This window comes from Embiotoca jacksoni, unplaced genomic scaffold (assembly GCF_022577435.1).
Source record: "Embiotoca jacksoni isolate LCO1_2020_lvr unplaced genomic scaffold, fEmbJac1.0.p SCAF_7, whole genome shotgun sequence".
In the NCBI taxonomy this organism is placed as follows: Eukaryota; Metazoa; Chordata; class Actinopteri; family Embiotocidae; genus Embiotoca; species Embiotoca jacksoni.
The window spans coordinates 17,170,826-17,188,742 of record NW_027185425.1 but is presented as its reverse complement, the minus strand read 5'-3'; the positions used below and the strand labels follow the sequence as shown (position 1 = coordinate 17,188,742).

Genomic DNA, 17,917 nt, shown 5'->3' with positions numbered 1-17,917 from the left:
TCATATTCTCTCACATTTAGTCAAGGCCAAATGATCAGACCACAAACTCACTGCCCTCGGATGCTGCTCATGAACTCTATTTTACACTAAATACAAGTCACTGCATATTTGAGTGCTGTTTAATTCACTGCACTCATTTTCATGTTTTTGCCCTGGTAGGAAGGAAGTATGATAACATGATAACCTAGTTTTAATTTCTGAGTTATTTATTCCCCGTGCTGTACTCAGTTGCCAGTATATTAGTTACACTTCGCTGAAACTGATACAAGCTAATACAACAGTCATGCAATAAATCCGACCTGCATGATCGTTATAATGTTCAGTTTTTTGTGTAACTGTATAAGAGAGGTGTTGATTCAACTGTATTATCTTATACACATGTGTTCCTATTATTTATATTAGAATTGAGAGCAAATTCTACTTCTGTCATAAAATATTGAGAAAGGTGAGAGTTCACCAAAACGATATAGCAGCGAGCTGTAAAACTAAAACAACGAGCGGAAAGATGCTCGTATAGAGGGTAACTGCAAACCTGTGTGCTAATTTTCTGTGCATTTATCACATTTCACATGAGGCGCAGTCATTCATTTCATCATTCCATAAAAATATAGATTAGTTCAGCTTCAATTTTAACTCGGTCACATGAGGTTAATCGTGCAAGCAGCTTATTAAGACCCACAGCTACTTTTATTTGTGCCAGTGCCCTCTAGTGGTCATAGTAATTTGGATGGGATCAAAGTCAGTGTACATAGTTACAGGGCCACAAAGCCCACATACGGAGGAAGTTGGGGTAGATGGCCGGATGAACAAAACATCGGACTAACATGGGAGACTGCTGTTCGTTCCCCATTTCAAACCAACAGACTGTGTTTATTCTAACCAGGATCATTCAATAATCTTGAGCTGGACTATATCATTGCCACCATATTTTATTCCAAACCCTGATCCGTTTTTAAGCCAAACCAAGTTGTTTTTGTGCCATTAGAAATGTGGGAAGTATTCAGACGGTAGAGGGCAAATGAGCTGTACAGTATGGTCCTTTGCAATGGATGACTTGTTGTATAAAAGCCAGATATGGTAGGTATCTGTCCACCACACTGAGCCACACACATTCTACCTTAATGGAGAGCTCACTGCTTCATTCACTCAACATTATTGTGGAAATAATGAACATGTTTTATATAATAAGGTAACAGTAAGTGTTATTTGGGGGGGGGGGGGGGGGCACAACTTACTTTTGTCCTTGATTACTGTAGTTGTTGTCATACGATTCATATCCTTGGTCATCATAAGCTGTTCCGTAGCCGTCGTCATATTCCTGAAGTCATAGAGACACAATTGACCCAGTTAGATGATGCGCAAAGAGGACAAATAATCCAAAAAACGTTAACATTAATAAGACGTTGATATGACAACCTGTTCAACATTACACCTGTTGAAATGGAGAGCAAAGAAGCTGAGAAGGAATTATTTCTGAGTCCAAATAAATAGCTTCTGTTACCAAACCATGATATCCGGTTATGGATTTATTTTCAGTTTCTGTCATATTCTTACATGTGAAGTTGTTTTTTTTTTCTTTTTACTGAAGCCTTCAACTTAGCACACGTGGGTCAAAGTGGTCCATGTGCCGCTGTTAGTGTCGAAGCCCATACGCAGCACCATTAGAGTGGAAAATGCAGCCCTGCCCTTGTCTCCGTGTCGACTGACTGACAGTGGGATGTAAAGACTCTCGCTGTAGCTACGTTTCATCAGCACCTCAAAGGACGAGCCTCAAACATCTGTTTGTGCTCCAGCAATCTGCCCCACCCCCCTTCACCCTCCTCCACCCTCCCCCCGTACCCCACCCAGGCCCCCGCCAAGAGGAACATCAAAGCGAAACCAGTGCTGCACCCGTCCTAATTTGGGATAAATAGGATTTATGTTCCACAAAAGGCGTCGACCCCTAGCGACGCGTCTCTCATCCCCCACACACTTCTTGGCTAATTCCATCTGCCCCTTATTTGCATGCTTGAAATGAAATGTCTGTAAGATTTAGCAGCGGAGGCAAAAACACTCATCACATCCATGTTATTATTAAGGCCTTAATTCCTGATTAGAAACATGCATCTGCCAAATGACAGTTTTTGAATTGACTCTTTTTTCTTTAATCCTCCAGAAACGAAGTATGTGACCCGGATGTTGTAAGACTTCCTTGTTTCTGGGCAAAAAAAACACGATTTGGTGCAACAGTTGTTGAAACATTTGTTTTCTTAAACTGTGTGGGAAATCTGCCAGGTGCATTTTAGGAAATCTGCTGCATATCCTCAAACCTCTCCTTTGTCATCCCTTCGAGTGACTTTTCAAGACCTGTTTGCAGTTGCGTTGTTTGCGTGCGTGAGAGGACTGTGGGTCTTTGTCAGTTTTCTTCTATTTGTCTAAAAGTAGCTTAAAGGGAATTCAAGTCCCTCATGGCATTTGTAATTCTGCAGTTACAAGAGATTTTGCAAAGTCAACAATTCCCCATGCTAATGCGGGGACTGAGTTAAGTCAACAACTGTACTTTTGACAATATTAAACCCCTCAAACCCCTTTTAAAAACAAACAAACAATAGGAGCAGCGGCTCTCGAAAGGCAGTGCAATTTTGTCAAAAGGGATGTAAGTAAAAGCACTTTTTTAACAGCAGAGGAAATCTAAAACTTTCATTTGCCTGAAAATAGGAACAAAACAATGGCAATATTTATGAGTGACAGAGAGGGAAAAGAGGGTTGTGGACAAAAAAAGTATGCAATGCATGCTTACATATATATATATATGCATATATATATATATATATATATATATATATATATATATATATATATATATATATATATATATATATATACGCATAGTATATATAAAACAGAAGAAAAATGTTTTTGTCTGAAGTACTGGAATATTACCTACATGTCCACCTGCATGCAACCTTATATCTTGGATACAAATTTTGCTGTCATTCCTCCAAACCAAATGTCCCTTCACTGTCAGGGACCTCAGTCTCTGAAAGCATCTTGAATCAACTGTACCAATCAGTTTTGCTACTTGTTATCAGTTTAATTGTTTAAATTTTGTTTGCTTTTTTGTTTCTCACTTTGTAATGCATGCACAATTTAATGCACTGAAGCTGTACAGTAAGTGTTACCATGGTGATGCTGATAGTGCTCCATCTATGTTGTGTTCAATTTATTGGCGATTTTTAAGCTGTGATTCCTGCAAATTGTGTTTATTCAAACTTGATTGTACAGGTGTTGCCAAATAACATTCTTGGTGCCACTTCAGTGGGTGCTATGTGGATAACAGGTGATGTTCTGGCTTTGTAACAGTGTTTGGCAATATATTGTTATCATATCAATATTGTGATATGAGACTAGATATCGTCATAGAGTTTGGATATTGTAACATCGTGATGTTGCACAATTACTGTCTTTTCTTGGCTTTACAGTTGAGGTGTGTGGGTTTCTAAAATACCAGACAGTTTTAGCTGTTCTATTATTTGTCATCACTCATTTAGTCATTATATCAACATTAATGATAATTGTCTTTAGTCAAATTGTCAATATTGAAGTATCTTAAATATTGTGATATTAGATTTTGCCCAGTCCAACAATACAAAGGGTCTACATGCCATACATATACAGTACTTTCATATAAATAGATATGATGCAGTGTTTTCACATTCTGCTGCTCATGTCACTATGCAGGAATTTAGTCTGTCTAATTCATTTGGCAGTATGAACTCAAATTTTGAGTATTGTTTCTGATTGGTTCTCTTTTAATTCACACCACCTTTCATATGTCAATCAAATCAATGGGCATTGCTCTAAGCAACCACACCGAGCTTGTCGGCCATGTCATCTGATGAGATGAAGAGATGTTTAATAAAGAGTCATTCAGGGACCAGTTTTAAAACACCTGTGAACAGTATCCAGCCCTGTTGATGGTTCTGTCATCACTCAGCATGGAGTCGACCTGAATATAGACTTGGTTTGAGGTTCTGGACACATTTTTTTCTTCACTGCAGTCAGTTATGATCTACATTCTTCTTCTTCTTTTGGTGTTCAAGCTTTAAAATCAAAACATTCAGATCTTACATCAAGATATATTGAAGACTTTTTAATAAAAGTGACATTATTCAGAGTTGAGTTCTGTTGGGAGGTTTATGCTGAGTAGTTTATATTTCGTTTTTAGGAGTTTTCGGTTTTATTGCTCTGTTTAAAACATTCGTTGGAAAAATCATCAAATGGAATTGGTAACATTACTTTGATGAGGTCACTAGTAGACTGTAACCTATTACATTTCAAACATAGCCCTTCCCAGCACTGGATTTCATAATAGCAGTGGCTCTAAATAGTTGATTACACTACATGGTCAGGGTGAAGCAACACGAGCATCAATGATCACATTTGGTTGCATTAAGTCAGCAGATACTTTTATCCAAAGCCAATTACAGCCCCACCTCCACCCTTCAACCTCTGCACACTGACACTGTCACTAACAACAATATTTTAACAATGAACTTTTTAATTAATACTTTCACATTTTAAAGTAAAACAGACAAACATACACTGTTTATTTAAAGCCACATATCACATGTTTAATGGTGAAACAGCTTTCACTAATAGACACAAAATAATGTATGTTGCTTGAAATGTCTTCCCATTTGAAATGAACACAATGTCTCTGTCTTTGTCAGAAACACGTCTGTTTTTGTTTCACTCTTCGAAGGAGCGTCCTACTTCAATCTACTTAAAAGTCGACCCTATTAAACTGTATCTATTGTAGCCGGAAACTAACAAGTGTGGTGGTGAATATTGCATGATGAGAATCTTGGGTGGAGGGCAAATAGTAAACTTGTGTATCTGTGGTTATACAGGAAGCCTCGGTTGTCTAACAAGACATTTTAGTCTGCTGTCTTCAGCTGGTGATGTCACACTGACAACACACTTTTTATATATCAAATAAGGCCAGATGTTCGCTCGCCATTCGGGCATAATAAATAAGGTCTCCAAAGGGGAAAAAAAAGTTGGCTTTATGTTACAAATGTAACAGGTAAAAGTCACAATTAGGGAGACCAGGTGTCCCACTTTTCGGTGGTGTCCTACATTTTGATCAATTCAAAGCTTTCAAAAGTCAACACTGCAGCACAGACGCTTTTCTAAAATGTGGCTATTTCCAAAAGCTGTGAAGAAAGCAGAGGAGGCTGTTATTATGAGGATGAAATTGTCAATAACGAAAACTCATTTACCACACAGTGCATCTCTCCCTGTCATATGAGGTTGGGTCAGAAAGTTCAGAGACTGCTCCTGTTGCGCATGAATGGTCCGCATCACCGTGACGTGTTCGGAGCTCAGAGAATGGGTAACCTTCATAAGTAACGACTCTAAGTTTCTTCGCTTGATCAAGAGTTGAACACGCTTTTCTTTCTTCTTTCTTTTCTTTCAGAATAAGGCAAACATACAATGTCGGTTTGAAAAGGTAACTTAGTAAATAATAATGTGGAGCAATATATACAGTAGAAAACAATCCCCTCTACTGTTCACAGTCAAACTAAATCAACACAGTCAATTAGCACCTAGACATTCGAGTCCAGCAGGACTAGAAATGGAAAGAAAAGTTATAAAAATGTTTTTACAAAGTCTAGTGTCTGCGCTTCTAAGTTACATAACGTGATGTGGAACGTGCCACGTCAGACATGCGGTTGTATTTCAAGCTGAAAACTCAACGGTTAATAATGACACAGCAGCAGGATCATGAAATGCTTGTACTGAAAAGGTGGGGCTAATTAAAAATAATGAGCTGTGTGGGCCGCAGTCTGCCAACCCAAGCCACCGCGATCATGAACCTTTATCACTGTTTAATAAGTTATTTAATGTTTGCGCTGCAAGTTTCAGCTCAACGTCGACACCCAGCAAGGCTTCCACAACCAAGGACACGTCTCTCCTTCAAAATACCGCGTTTTATTTCTTTTTAAATGTGTCGTGTTGAATTCCATTTCCCTCCGTATCAGAGATAATAATTACATGTGATTGAAAAACAAAATGCAAATGTGGCATTAACATTCAGAAAACTTATTGGAACAAAATAAATGGACCACACCTGGTAAATAAACTTTCCTAGTTCCATATTATGCTGGGAGGAAATGTTATTCATGTTAAAAAAAAAAAAAAAAAAAAAAAAAAAAAAAATACACAGCAATGCTTTCTTCTCAAGTGCATTATAATTTTAGAACATTCCTGTTGCAGGGCAGCACAGCGGTGCAGTGGTTAGCATTGTCACCTCTCAGGGAAAAAGTTCCAGGTTCGTGCCTGCGTGGGTTCTCTCTAGGTACTCTAGCTTCCTCCCACCATCCAAAGAACATGCATCTCAGGTTAATTGGTGATTATGGTCTGGTGAATAGGTGCGAATGAGAGCGTGAATGTTCTGGGATATGTTACCCCCATGACCCTGTTCATGATACATGGTATGGGTATAGATAATGAATGGATGGAATCCTGTTGCAACTATATTTAGACATTCTAAATTGATTGATTTGGTAAAAAGACTGTATTTGTAATGCATTTTTATCCACAGAATAATATTAATGGTCTTTCATTTATACACACACTCACATACCAATGGTAGAAAGCTACAAAGCAAGGCACTGCATTAACCAGGAGTCATTGGGGTTTATTGTTTTTCTTAGGGACACTGTAACAGGAGCCACGGATTGAGCACCACCCTCCTGCTTTTACATGCATTTTGATTAGTCAGCTATAGTCAGTGTGTCACGTCCACGTGCTGTCCTAAAGGGTGCACAAGTTTAAAGTTGAATACTACAATCATACTTACATTAGGATTGCCACACTAACACTATTGAAAAACTGGCTGCTAGAGGCTTACATTATATCCCATTACAAACTAGGGACATTTCAAGCAAAAATACTTATAGAAAATGTTTCAAAACTCTTCGACGCATCGAGCGTTTAGGTGAATTACTGCCACCGTCTGACGGGAGTATCACATAACAACCAGGTGCCAGTAAAAATAGGGGAAATAAGGAAGAACTATTGGAGTGAACAACGTAATGATAATGTTACTACATAAAACACCAAAGGGTCATTAAAGTGCAGCTTTAACATGCACCAATTCAAAAAAGACACATCACACCTTTGCCCACCTTTACAGTTCTGTCAGAACGTCTCGTCAGAGTTACTCTATAGCTGTTTGAAATGTTTCCACACCTGACATTCAGCAAGAACTGTAGTTAAACACGCAAATCCCATTTTAACAATTAAAATTCCCACGTTTCATGGTACAGAGTGACAGAATATAAGCTATAAATAAGTGGTAGGGTTTATATTTTGCCACAAACACAAAAACACTGATCCACACTGCATTGCACTGGTTTACAGGCAGTAGATGTGGTACTAAAACTCTCAGTTGCATGTTTCCAGTCTCTCCATATACTCCAGGCTGTCTGTTGATTGCTGTATTTATGGGACTGAGGTCAGGTCCAGGGGTTATATGGGTGGATCTTAGGGATCTACAGGACAGAATTACTGGATTTTCTCTGAATAATAATCTGTTGCTTTGACCGCTTAAAAGTGCAACCAGGATCACGAGAGTGCCATTCATTTTCTCTGTGGGAATCATCGATATCTGCCACAAATTTCACCAAAATCTTGACTCCAATTGGCTTTCCACACACTCAGATATTTTATTTTATTTTATTTACTTGGAAAATATCAATTTAGTCACACAAGTTGCCAGAAATGCAGCCAAATTTCAAGTTTAGTTGTTGAAATATTTGGACCAAAGTATCCAAACTGACAGGCATCGCCTACTAGCAAGATCTAAAGCAAAAATAAAAACCTGCCTAAGCTCTCATACACAGCGTTGTGTCACCGTGGCTGATGCAGACCAGACTCAGTGGGTGCAGGGCAGGTAGTCAACCTATTCGTTTTCAGCACAGGGCATGTGCTATTACTGCTAACAGAGTCCTCCTCTCATCTCGTTGGTGACTTTATCTGGGAGCTGTCCACTCACATTGGACAACGGTGGCTGGTATTAAGGGCAACATTAAACTTTAACAATGGCATGTTATTGCCATTTATTAGAGCAGCTACTCTATAATTGAGTTACAAGCGAGCTGAGGGGAGAAACATGCCTAGTTTATAAATCACAGTGGCATATTGAAAATTATTCTTTTCTCTGGTGCGCGTGTGACGTGAAAAAAGCAGACGTGAAGCGATTATAACATCTGACGTGTTTGTGTTGGTATATAGCGTTTACTCCAAATATTTTGGAGAACACAATAGCACGACAATACTGCAACAGTGCTGTGTTTCCAGCTCTAAACAGGATTAGTGTGACAGTGAGAGGTTGAAGAGGGGAGGGAGAGACAGAGAGCAGGGAGGGAGAGGAGACAGCGGCCCCTAAGTGAGTCTTTCATTTGTATGCCAGTGGATGGCTGAGAGGCGTGTTGTTAAAAGATAAGGACTGGCCTCTGAGGCCACTGAAGACTAACAGAGGGTCTGGCACTGCATGTTACAACAGCAGTATCACAGCCGCTCCACTGTGCTCTACAATACCACTGTAACAGATAGGATACCACTGACACCCAGAACAGGCTTTTCAGGCGCTGGATTTGTTCCCTGCAGTCTGCACTAAATCCAAATGAGTTCAACAACACCCTGTCCTCACATTATGAAGTTCGCCGAGAACTGCACACGCTGCACGGCCCCAAAAAGGCGTCGCAAATGCACTAAGAACTAAGAGAGAGAATATTAACCAAATGAAAAGAAGAAGAAAGGCCAGACGACTGAGTTACGGCGCCATCTGTTCAAAGAGAAATGTCTCTGTACAGCTGTGCCACTCACTGCTCCAAACTTCTTAACGATAAAAGCAAAATAACACCCCGTGATATTGCTCTACAGAAAACAAATAATCCAGTCGTCGCAACCCCGGGTCATCTGTCTCGGTCTAAATTTTCTCAACGCAGCTACGTGTCATTTCTTCGCCTCTTCCTGCCAGCATATTTCAGAGAGCTGAACAGGCTGGAATTTACTGGAGCTTTTCTGCTGCAGGGGTAGGAAAAAAAACAACAAAAAAAAACTCCTCACGCTATCAGATTGAGGATGCCAAAAAGTTGGCCCCATGCATCAAGCTGAAGTATCACTAGCCTGTGTTACGCTTGATAAATGTCTTTCCTTCAGTCGTTTGAACACCTTTGGTTTTGATCTTGGCTACGTTTTAAGTAAAAGTCTATTAACATCTGCCAAGTGTGATATGGGGAATTCATGTCATTAATAAATTAGCCCCGCAGAGAAAAACATCTGCAGCTGTGAAATTGTGAAATTTGTTGAAAACCGGTGCCTCGGGAAAAGCAAGTGTCGTAGTCAAGTCGTGTCAGAGTTGTGAAGGACTGGAGCATATCCAAGCTCTCTAGTCTATGCAGGGCTAACACACAGGCTAACACACTCAGTCCTAGGTCCTCAGGCTACACACACACTCATAACTACACATAATTTAGAGTCACAAAGTCAAAAAGGAACATGGAGAAAGTGCTCAGTCCACCAGGACCGCCCTGACTGACCTGTGTGTTTGAACCAAGTGGGAACATACTGTAATTTACAGCATTGGTTTGTGAATTGCTGTTTTGAAGCCAGAAGACATTACAGCATTCACAGACTGAGTAGTAGCACCCCCACCCATGACCTGAAAAGTGATTCTGATGCAAATAATTGGTAGAGCTCCCCTTTAAACTAATAAAAACCAGGTGACAACCCCCTGTAATGTCACACATTTGTTTATGAATATGCTGAAGCTTCATGTCTGGCATCTTGGCCGTTTTTTGGAGCCAGAAGTGACCCTATTTGGACGAGCTGGGGAGGAGCGAGTAATGGATCTGACTGGGGACCTGAGGACATTATGCCCCACCCACTTATTACGGAAACCTGACTGCACTTCAGGCATGTCAATCAATCCAGACCCCAAACGTTGCTCTCTTTGAGGCCTATTATCTAAATAATTGTGGAATTATTTTCATAACACTGATCAGAAGGCATGAATTCAGGTAAAGACACCATAACGACTTGTAATTTATTGACTTTGTATTTCAAGAGAAAAGTTGACGCCTTTTGGACAGGAGTCTATTGGAGCCACCAGGCTTCAGAACAGCAGTTCACAAACCGATTGGTGATGTCACGATTGAGTCCGCTTGGCCTAATATCGAATTAATTCTGGAGTTCTTTTCAGAAGGACGACCACAACACTGATCTGAAGTAGTGAATTGTGACTTGTGGAAAAAAATGATTTACTTTTTACTTCAGGAGAGGAGTTGATGCTTTTTAAATCAAAGAGTTTCTTAGGAGCACGCCCCTAGTGGCCCCGGGTGGTATTGCATTTTAAGACTGGAAACTATGTCCATTTTTATATAGTCTTGTGGTTTGAACTTTTGGGATCTTTTTACTCTGATGCAGCAACAAAAGGATGTACAATTTATGGGATTTTACAATGTGCCATTTCTGATAGAAATGATTACATATAGACTAAGAGTCTACGGCCATGAGCAGTTCTGTGAAGGGCGTTGTAAATGCTAACATCAGCATGCTAATCCCAGTAAGCATGTTAGCATAGTGATCGATAGCCAGTATAACCTTTAACATGAACGTTAACAAGTTCCTGGTTTAGTGTGTTAGCATGCTAATGCTTTTTAGGATTACATACAGAGTAGTGTTGAGTTTGAGTTTGAATAAACCAAACTATCACAAGCGTCAAAATTTCACCTGCTCTCGGTATCGCAGGGAAGTCAGGGGGATTGAAAAAGCTATAGGGACTGATCCTCTGTGGAGCATAAATGTTTGAACCAAAACTTGTGCCAATCCACCTGATAAAAGCCTTTTGGATTCATCGTAAAGAATAAAGAATATGTGTACCACAGTTCACAGTTCAAGTTGAAGTTGAGATATTTCAGTCAAGCTGCTAACATGACTAAAAACAATAGAAGAAAAGTTGTCTTGCAAACACGAATTTGAGCTGCATTTATGAAAAAAAAAAAATATTAGGGGATTACTGAAATGTGTAATTTGTGGGGAAAAATACAGAAGACTGACACTTGTAAGAGATAAAAAAAAAAAAAAAAAATTAAATTGTCCTTGCAATTAATAGAAATCCCAGGTTTTGTCCCGTGTGAGTAGGTTTCAATCTTCTCTTCATGACTGGTCTTGCCTGCCACACCAGTTGGATGCAGCTTCTTTATTACTGTATCTGAAATATTTTCCCAACCATTACATCCCATTTCTATTAAAAAAAAAACGGCTACAAGGACGAGTGAATTAGAGAAACACGATTCAATTAACAATGCCTGGCTCTCAGCAGGACTGGACATGCGGAGAAGTGCCTGAGGGGGTTATTGACGTTTGTTTTGTCTTTTTTGTGTGTGTGTGTGTGTTTCAACATACAGCAAGGATTTACAATGCTCAGAACAAATTACTGTATGTGGAGGATTTAACATAAACAATACCAACCCACGTGCTTTGCACACTTCTTGGTCCTCTCACCAAAAATAATTAAGCATGCGTGTGAACAGAAACAAACACAGTCAAAGCTACTTAAACCTCTAGATATAGCATGAAAGTGAAGCGCTGCTACTTTGATTAGCCTCCTCGGATCCCGTTCCATATTGGCAATGTCGAATCTGCACACAGAAGATGTCACACAGTCTCTCTCTTAATGAGAATTACATCATGTTTAATTTTTCTCCAATGGGATTAGCAGCAGGTAAGACAGAGATCTCAATGCGCCTAATGAATTTCATGAAATGAGATTTGGCTGCAATCATAGAAACCATTCCAGACGGATGGGGCGGCCGAGACTGGATCACGGGATAATAACATTTCTGTGATTTTGTTTGGTAACAATTGGATTCAGAGTCATTTGATACTGATGGAAACAGAAGCTTTAAGGTGGATCATGTCGACCAAAAACCTTTCAGTCGGAGTTACTGTACGCTTAGGCGTCATGGTGACAAAATCAACCAGGAGGAAACCGTGGTCTGGTGTTTTTTGTCTGAGCAAGACATGAGAAGAAGATGAAGAAGAAAACGCAGAAGAATACGCCTCCAGCAGAACAAGTGTTTTGGCCTGTGGCGATGCTGCGCAGCATAAGGAGAACGGCGGGAACATGCTTATGAGCGTATGAGCGAATGCTAAGCAGCGACAAATGAAGGCAACAAATGTGAACAAGAAGCATCTCCTTGTCATTTCATTGATGAATACACGAGCCTATTTGTCAGCGCCTGGCGGAGAACACTTGTCCCGGGATAGTGATGTATTCAGATAGTACAAAGCATCTCATTCAGCCTCTAATTTGCCGCGATGTGGTTAGAGTTATCCCGCGGCAGATGTTGGGGGGGTCTCCCCCCCCCCCCCGAGCAGACACACAGGTGCATGTGTCGGGGGGATGCAGTTTACAACTGTGACAATGATGGGAAACAGCTGGTCCAGGAGTCATTCTGAGCGACCTCCACGCATTTGAATTGCAACCTCTGAATAAACCTGTCAGATGTGGTTAGGTATGGGCTGCTGGGGCAATTTTCCAACGCGGGGCCACCTCCTCTCTCCTATCTGCTAAATATGCGATGTTGATGCTGGGGTCTCTGGGGAAGTTGCCTTGACAGTGCGGCAGAAGACTCTCCTGGCAAATGCACAAAGGCTCTGACTCTTAAGCCTAATATATTCCTCTCTGGGAGGCGTTGATATTGCAGCCAGGTTCTCATAGTACTGTGCAGGTAAGCTGCAAGACCAGATCACAATAATTGCTGCAATAACAAATCCACACTCTTTATCCTAACGTTTCAGGTAGCATGACAAAATGCTAAATATGGTGGACTGTTCAAAGCTGAATGTACGTTTGAATTCAACTCGTACACACTGATACTCAAGCAGCTACACTTATCTTTTTAAAGGGCCAGTTCACCCAAATCATAAAACAACACACTGTACTTTCTTACCTTTGTAGTCATGTAGAGTTTTGTGAGCTTTATGGAGGTTTATTCACAAAAACATCCAAGTAAAAGTGTAAATTCAACTAAATTTGAAAATATGCATATCAAGCCTGTGTTTTCAGAGTTGTGAGAATAAATTAAAGCAATAGTTTGTTCAGGTGTTTTAACCACTGGCTTCCCGTTCTGTCCCCGTGATGGTGAGCCAAACTCCCAACTACTAACTTCCTGATGCTTTTAGAAGACCACCATGCATGAAGACAGTATTCAGTATTCTTCGCCTCATGCATCTCCCTCCAACTCTCCCATTGCCCCCCCGGGGAAATGCGCCTCACAGTTTGAACACCTCTGATCCACAGTAACCAGGACACTGTCAGCGGAAAAAGAACCTTTTTAGATGTCATTTTTAGATAGAGTTCAATTCACCTCCATTTTACCGGGGTGAAAAACCTGGACAAACAAAAAAAACTGTGTCAAACTGTGGCCATTACCAGATACAAGCAGAGGTCAACGTTTAGCCCAAGTACATTTGAACCATAATTTGAAATGGGGCTGCTTGACTCTGGCTAAAATGATGAATCCCTATTTTTCCTGGTTCTTTAAGACTTTAAGGACAATATATTTGTATTGCACTTTCACTTTGAAACAGAACACTGCTTTGACTCTCATGTTATGCTTCATTCCTGCTGAAGTACAAATCTTCGCATCAAAATTGGACAACAGATGGGACGAGCTGCCTGCTTCTGCTCCACACAGGTGATTTTTGCTTTGCCCGTCTGTGTAGATCACACTTCTACTCCAGAGGGTGCACAAAAGTGAAGCCAAAACAACCTCCATCGCCCCCTGGTGGCTTGGCTGACTGTGACTTAAGCAAGCGCTTGATTTGCAGTGGAGCACGTATTTGTAAACATTAATATCACAGTCGATCATAATCATTTAATTGTAGGAAGCCAAAATCATGATCGAGATTATTACTAGATTAATTTTGCAACAAAAATCTGAAAGAATTAATTGTTTATCACCACAATTCTGCTGCTCGACAAGGTCATCGATATTTTATTTTAAGCTAAGGTATGATTAGGTTTGGGCAACCAGCACTTGGTTAAGTTATAGGGACAGATCCGAGTTATGGTTAGTAAAGAAGCAAATGCTAACTTCGCCTAAAACACTACGCAGACTCTGGTCTCCTGTAATTAAGTCGAACACGCTTTACACTCATCCTTTAACTTTCTCTGTCATTGCTCATTTTAAATGTCAGTGTAGCAGATATACCACTCATCACTGGTCCACAACTTCAGCAACATTTGGGAAAACAATTTCAGAAAATGGGCAAAAACAGTGAAATGACTTGTTTACAGTTGTGGAAAAAACTGAAATAAAACAAAGAGCAACAAATTCTCAAATTTCAGAAACTGGAATGAGTGCTACCTTGGACATCATTGATTTATCAAGTATTGTAATTCAGCCCGACCACACTGACAAACACAGATATATTTGCATGTATGCTCTCAATGCTAACCTCTTACGTTGTTTTCATATACTCACATATTCGCCGTACGTGTCCTGGACTATGGGAGGAGCCGGCCGGTACCCGGCGGTCGGCGGGGCCCCTCTGGCTCTCTGCGCCCCCCTCCCTCTGGAGGACGGGGCCCGGCTGGGCGGGGCTCCTCTGGGCGCCGCACCTCGGGGCACCGCTGCATGCAGGGGAGGAACTCCTCCGCGACTCCTGACACAAGACACAAACATCCGCCCAGGTTCAGATGAAAGAGCAGAAAAAGCTAATACGTAGTTTATGTCCTATTAGCTGTTTTTTAAGAGAACGTAATAAATTCTGTGAATTTCCTGGAGGGAGAATGTGTGTGTGTGTGTGTGTGTGTGTGTGTGTGTGTGTGTAGCAGGGATGGATCAGATGCACTACGCTCACAGGATCTTTAAAGGTATTAAAAGATACCGTTACAAGGATACTAGTATACAGTATATCATCAATATGAGATGTCCGCTGCACTCCAACGTCTTCATGATGAGCTGCTATAATTTATTATGTTTGCAGTCAAACTGCCTCATCTACTTCCACTCCAGTTAGTGATTTCCTACACGGGCCAGAATGACTTGACTACAACAAGCGGAGCGATGAATGTGATGCATTCGGCAGGCAGGTTATATGTGTAGGTGGAGGGAGAGGAACAGCGAGAGTGGAGGGCAAGTTTCTCCAGTGGAGAAAAAGTGAGTCACGTCGATTACTCAAAACATAGCATGTCTTGTGGCTGAATAGCTTTCCTGTCTATTAAGGAAAGTGTAGATGAAAAAAACTAACTGGTGATTTTTGCCTCTTTCCTCGTGAATGTTTTTCTGCGTTTGTTGATTTTGAAATGGTTGAAGAACGGCTTTGCATTTGGATGCTGAACAAAAAAAAGAAAAAAAAAAAAGATTTGAACCGTGAGTGTTTTAGATATTGTTTCTGAAATTTGGAATTGTGAGAGAATACAAACAGATTTATCATAAACCCCTTCAGCAAACTAGTGAAATACTGATGTGAACAGTCATCCAGAGGAATTAAGAGAGAACCCAGAGTCTGTAACACACAGTGTACCCAAGACAGAAGTGAATCCACGCAGCTCTGTTGGAAATCAAAGGCAGTCTGACCTTGTGGTTTGGTAAAATCTTGCGCAAGCTTTGTGGACCGACTCTTTTAAAAGCAGTTAACCAATCTGAAGCAGCAGGTCACTTTATTTCTATGCTTTCCATTTCAGCAGCTTTCCATGTTTCTGCGGTGAAACATCAAAGATTTGAGGCAGGAAGAGAGGAATAAAATAGAAAAGAAGAAGCTGTAATTGTGAGCCTAATGGGGACAGCGGGGGGTGTTTACTTGATAGAAATTGGACCACCCTCAAGCAGAGGGAGCAAAAAAAAAAAAAAATACAAATAAGAAGTTGAGTACAGACAGTCAAATCCCCATTTAAGAGCAGAACTTCTCTTTGAGCAACAGCTGCAGTCAAAGTCAAAGCAAAGAGGGACAATGGATGTTAAGTCTCCACGTGAATCGCTCAAAACTAAGCACATGTGAGCGTGGATATCTAGGAAACTACATGCCACTTCCTGCGTTGGAGCCTGTGGGACTTGGGTCTTATCACGCTCATATAAGACATGCTAAATGCTAATTACAGTGTAGTTTTAAACACAGCCAATTATATTCAGACTTAGAGCAAGACAAACAGCCCGTCTCAGTGACCTTGTTTATCTGGAAATCTGATGAAAGAAGTGTGTTTTCCTTTATAAACACAAAGAGCAAACAACAGAGCCCTATTTCTATTCTTTTCTGTTGTTATTTCTTTAAAGCACAGTGTCGGTGGAGAGAGCGTTAAAGTCCTCTAATGGCCGTGAGTTTTGTATTTGGAGTCTTGTGAGGTCCCCGAGGAGCTGAAATTAGCGTGGGTTCACAGGGAGAGTTGAGAGGCAAGAATCTGCTGGAGATTATTTGCATATAAAGGCTTTTATGCAAATGTGGCTTTGCTTTGCTAATGTTTATGGAGACCAGACGTTGCATCACTAGGCAGTATTTACTATCAGTGTTGTTTTCCTATTAAAGGTGCTTGCTCACCAGCCTGACCTGTTTCATCACTCGTGGCTACTCAGTTAAAATACGGCATCGTAACATGGGCCTCCGTTCACCAACTGTACACTGGATCTGCTGTACCGCGGGGTCTTTGAGGTATTTACAAGCAGTGGTGTTTCCTATAAACATTTGAATCAGGAGAGACTGGCTTCCTGATGAAATGCGCTAATGATTAAATTTACAGCAGGATAAAACTGTGATTCTGGATTGTCTTAATGCTCCTGATAGAGGGGGAGACAATGTTTGGATGCCTTCACAGGAAGTATTAAAAGTTTCTTCTCTACTTTACAATATCTCCCACGATAATGCTTTTTTAATTGTTACTGGGGGAGTACGATGAATTCAAACTGTCTATTATTGCACAAAGAAATCACAGGGAATTATGTAATATTTGATCCGTAACTACTGTTTCAAACTTTACAACAGTATTGATACTAAAAGTGGAGGACTTCAACCCCCTCAAGTAAAACAAAGAAGTGTCTTGTCTCTTGCTTTTTTTGCTCATTATATACACTGCTCAAAAAAATAAAGGGAACACTTAAACAACACATCCTAGATCTCAATGAATGAAATATTCCAGTTGAAAATCGTTATTCATTACATAGTGGAATGTGTTGAGAACAAAATAACATAACAATGATCAATGGAAATCAAAATCATTATCCCACGGAGGTCTGGATTCAGAATCATCCTCAAAATAAAAGTGGAAAAATCTGATCCAACTTCTGTGGAAATTCCTCAAGACAAGTCAAAATGAGGCTCAGTAGTGTGTGTGGCCTGAGGGATCTCCTCCCAGACCTGGATCAAAGCATCAGTCAACTCCTGGACAGTCTGTGGTGGACGTGGCGTCGGTGGATGGAACGAGACACGATGTCCCAGATGTGCTGGATTGGATTCAGGTCTGGGGAACGGGCGGGCCGGTCCGTAGCATCAATGTCTTCATCATGCAGGAACTGCTGACACACTCCAGCCACATGAGGCCGAGCATTGTCCTGCATCAGAAGGAACCCAGGGCCCACTGCACCAGCATATGGTCTTACAATGGGTCTGAGGATCTCATCCCGGTACCTAATGGCAGTCAGGGTACCTCTGGCTAGCACATGGAGGGCTGTGCGGCCCTCCAAAGAAATGCCTCCCCAGACCGTCGCTGACCCACCGCCAAACCGGTCACGCTGGAGGATGTTGCAGGCAGCAGAACGTTCTCCACGGTGTCTCCAGACTCTGTCACATGTGCTCAGTGTGAACCTGCTCTCATCCGTGAAGAGCACCGGGCGCCGATGGAGAAGCTGCCAATCTTGGTGTT

The 17,917-nt window shown here is 41.0% G+C and overlaps 1 protein-coding gene across 2 annotated transcripts in view; it reads right to left on the bottom strand.

Moving 5' to 3' along the window:
• Positions 1-17,917, bottom strand: part of khdrbs3 (KH domain containing, RNA binding, signal transduction associated 3) — a 110,968-nt gene that overhangs the window by 18,722 nt on the left and 74,329 nt on the right. For both annotated transcript variants that reach the window (XR_011179670.1, XM_069176751.1), the window contains exons 6-7: positions 14,547-14,727; positions 1,236-1,318 (exon numbers count right to left, since the gene is read on the bottom strand). Coding sequence is in view for 1 of the 2 variants with exons in the window: in XM_069176751.1 (XP_069032852.1) it covers positions 1,236-1,318; positions 14,547-14,727 (264 nt within the window). In the remaining variant the exon portion in view is untranslated. The remainder of the gene's footprint in view (positions 1-1,235; positions 1,319-14,546; positions 14,728-17,917) is intronic.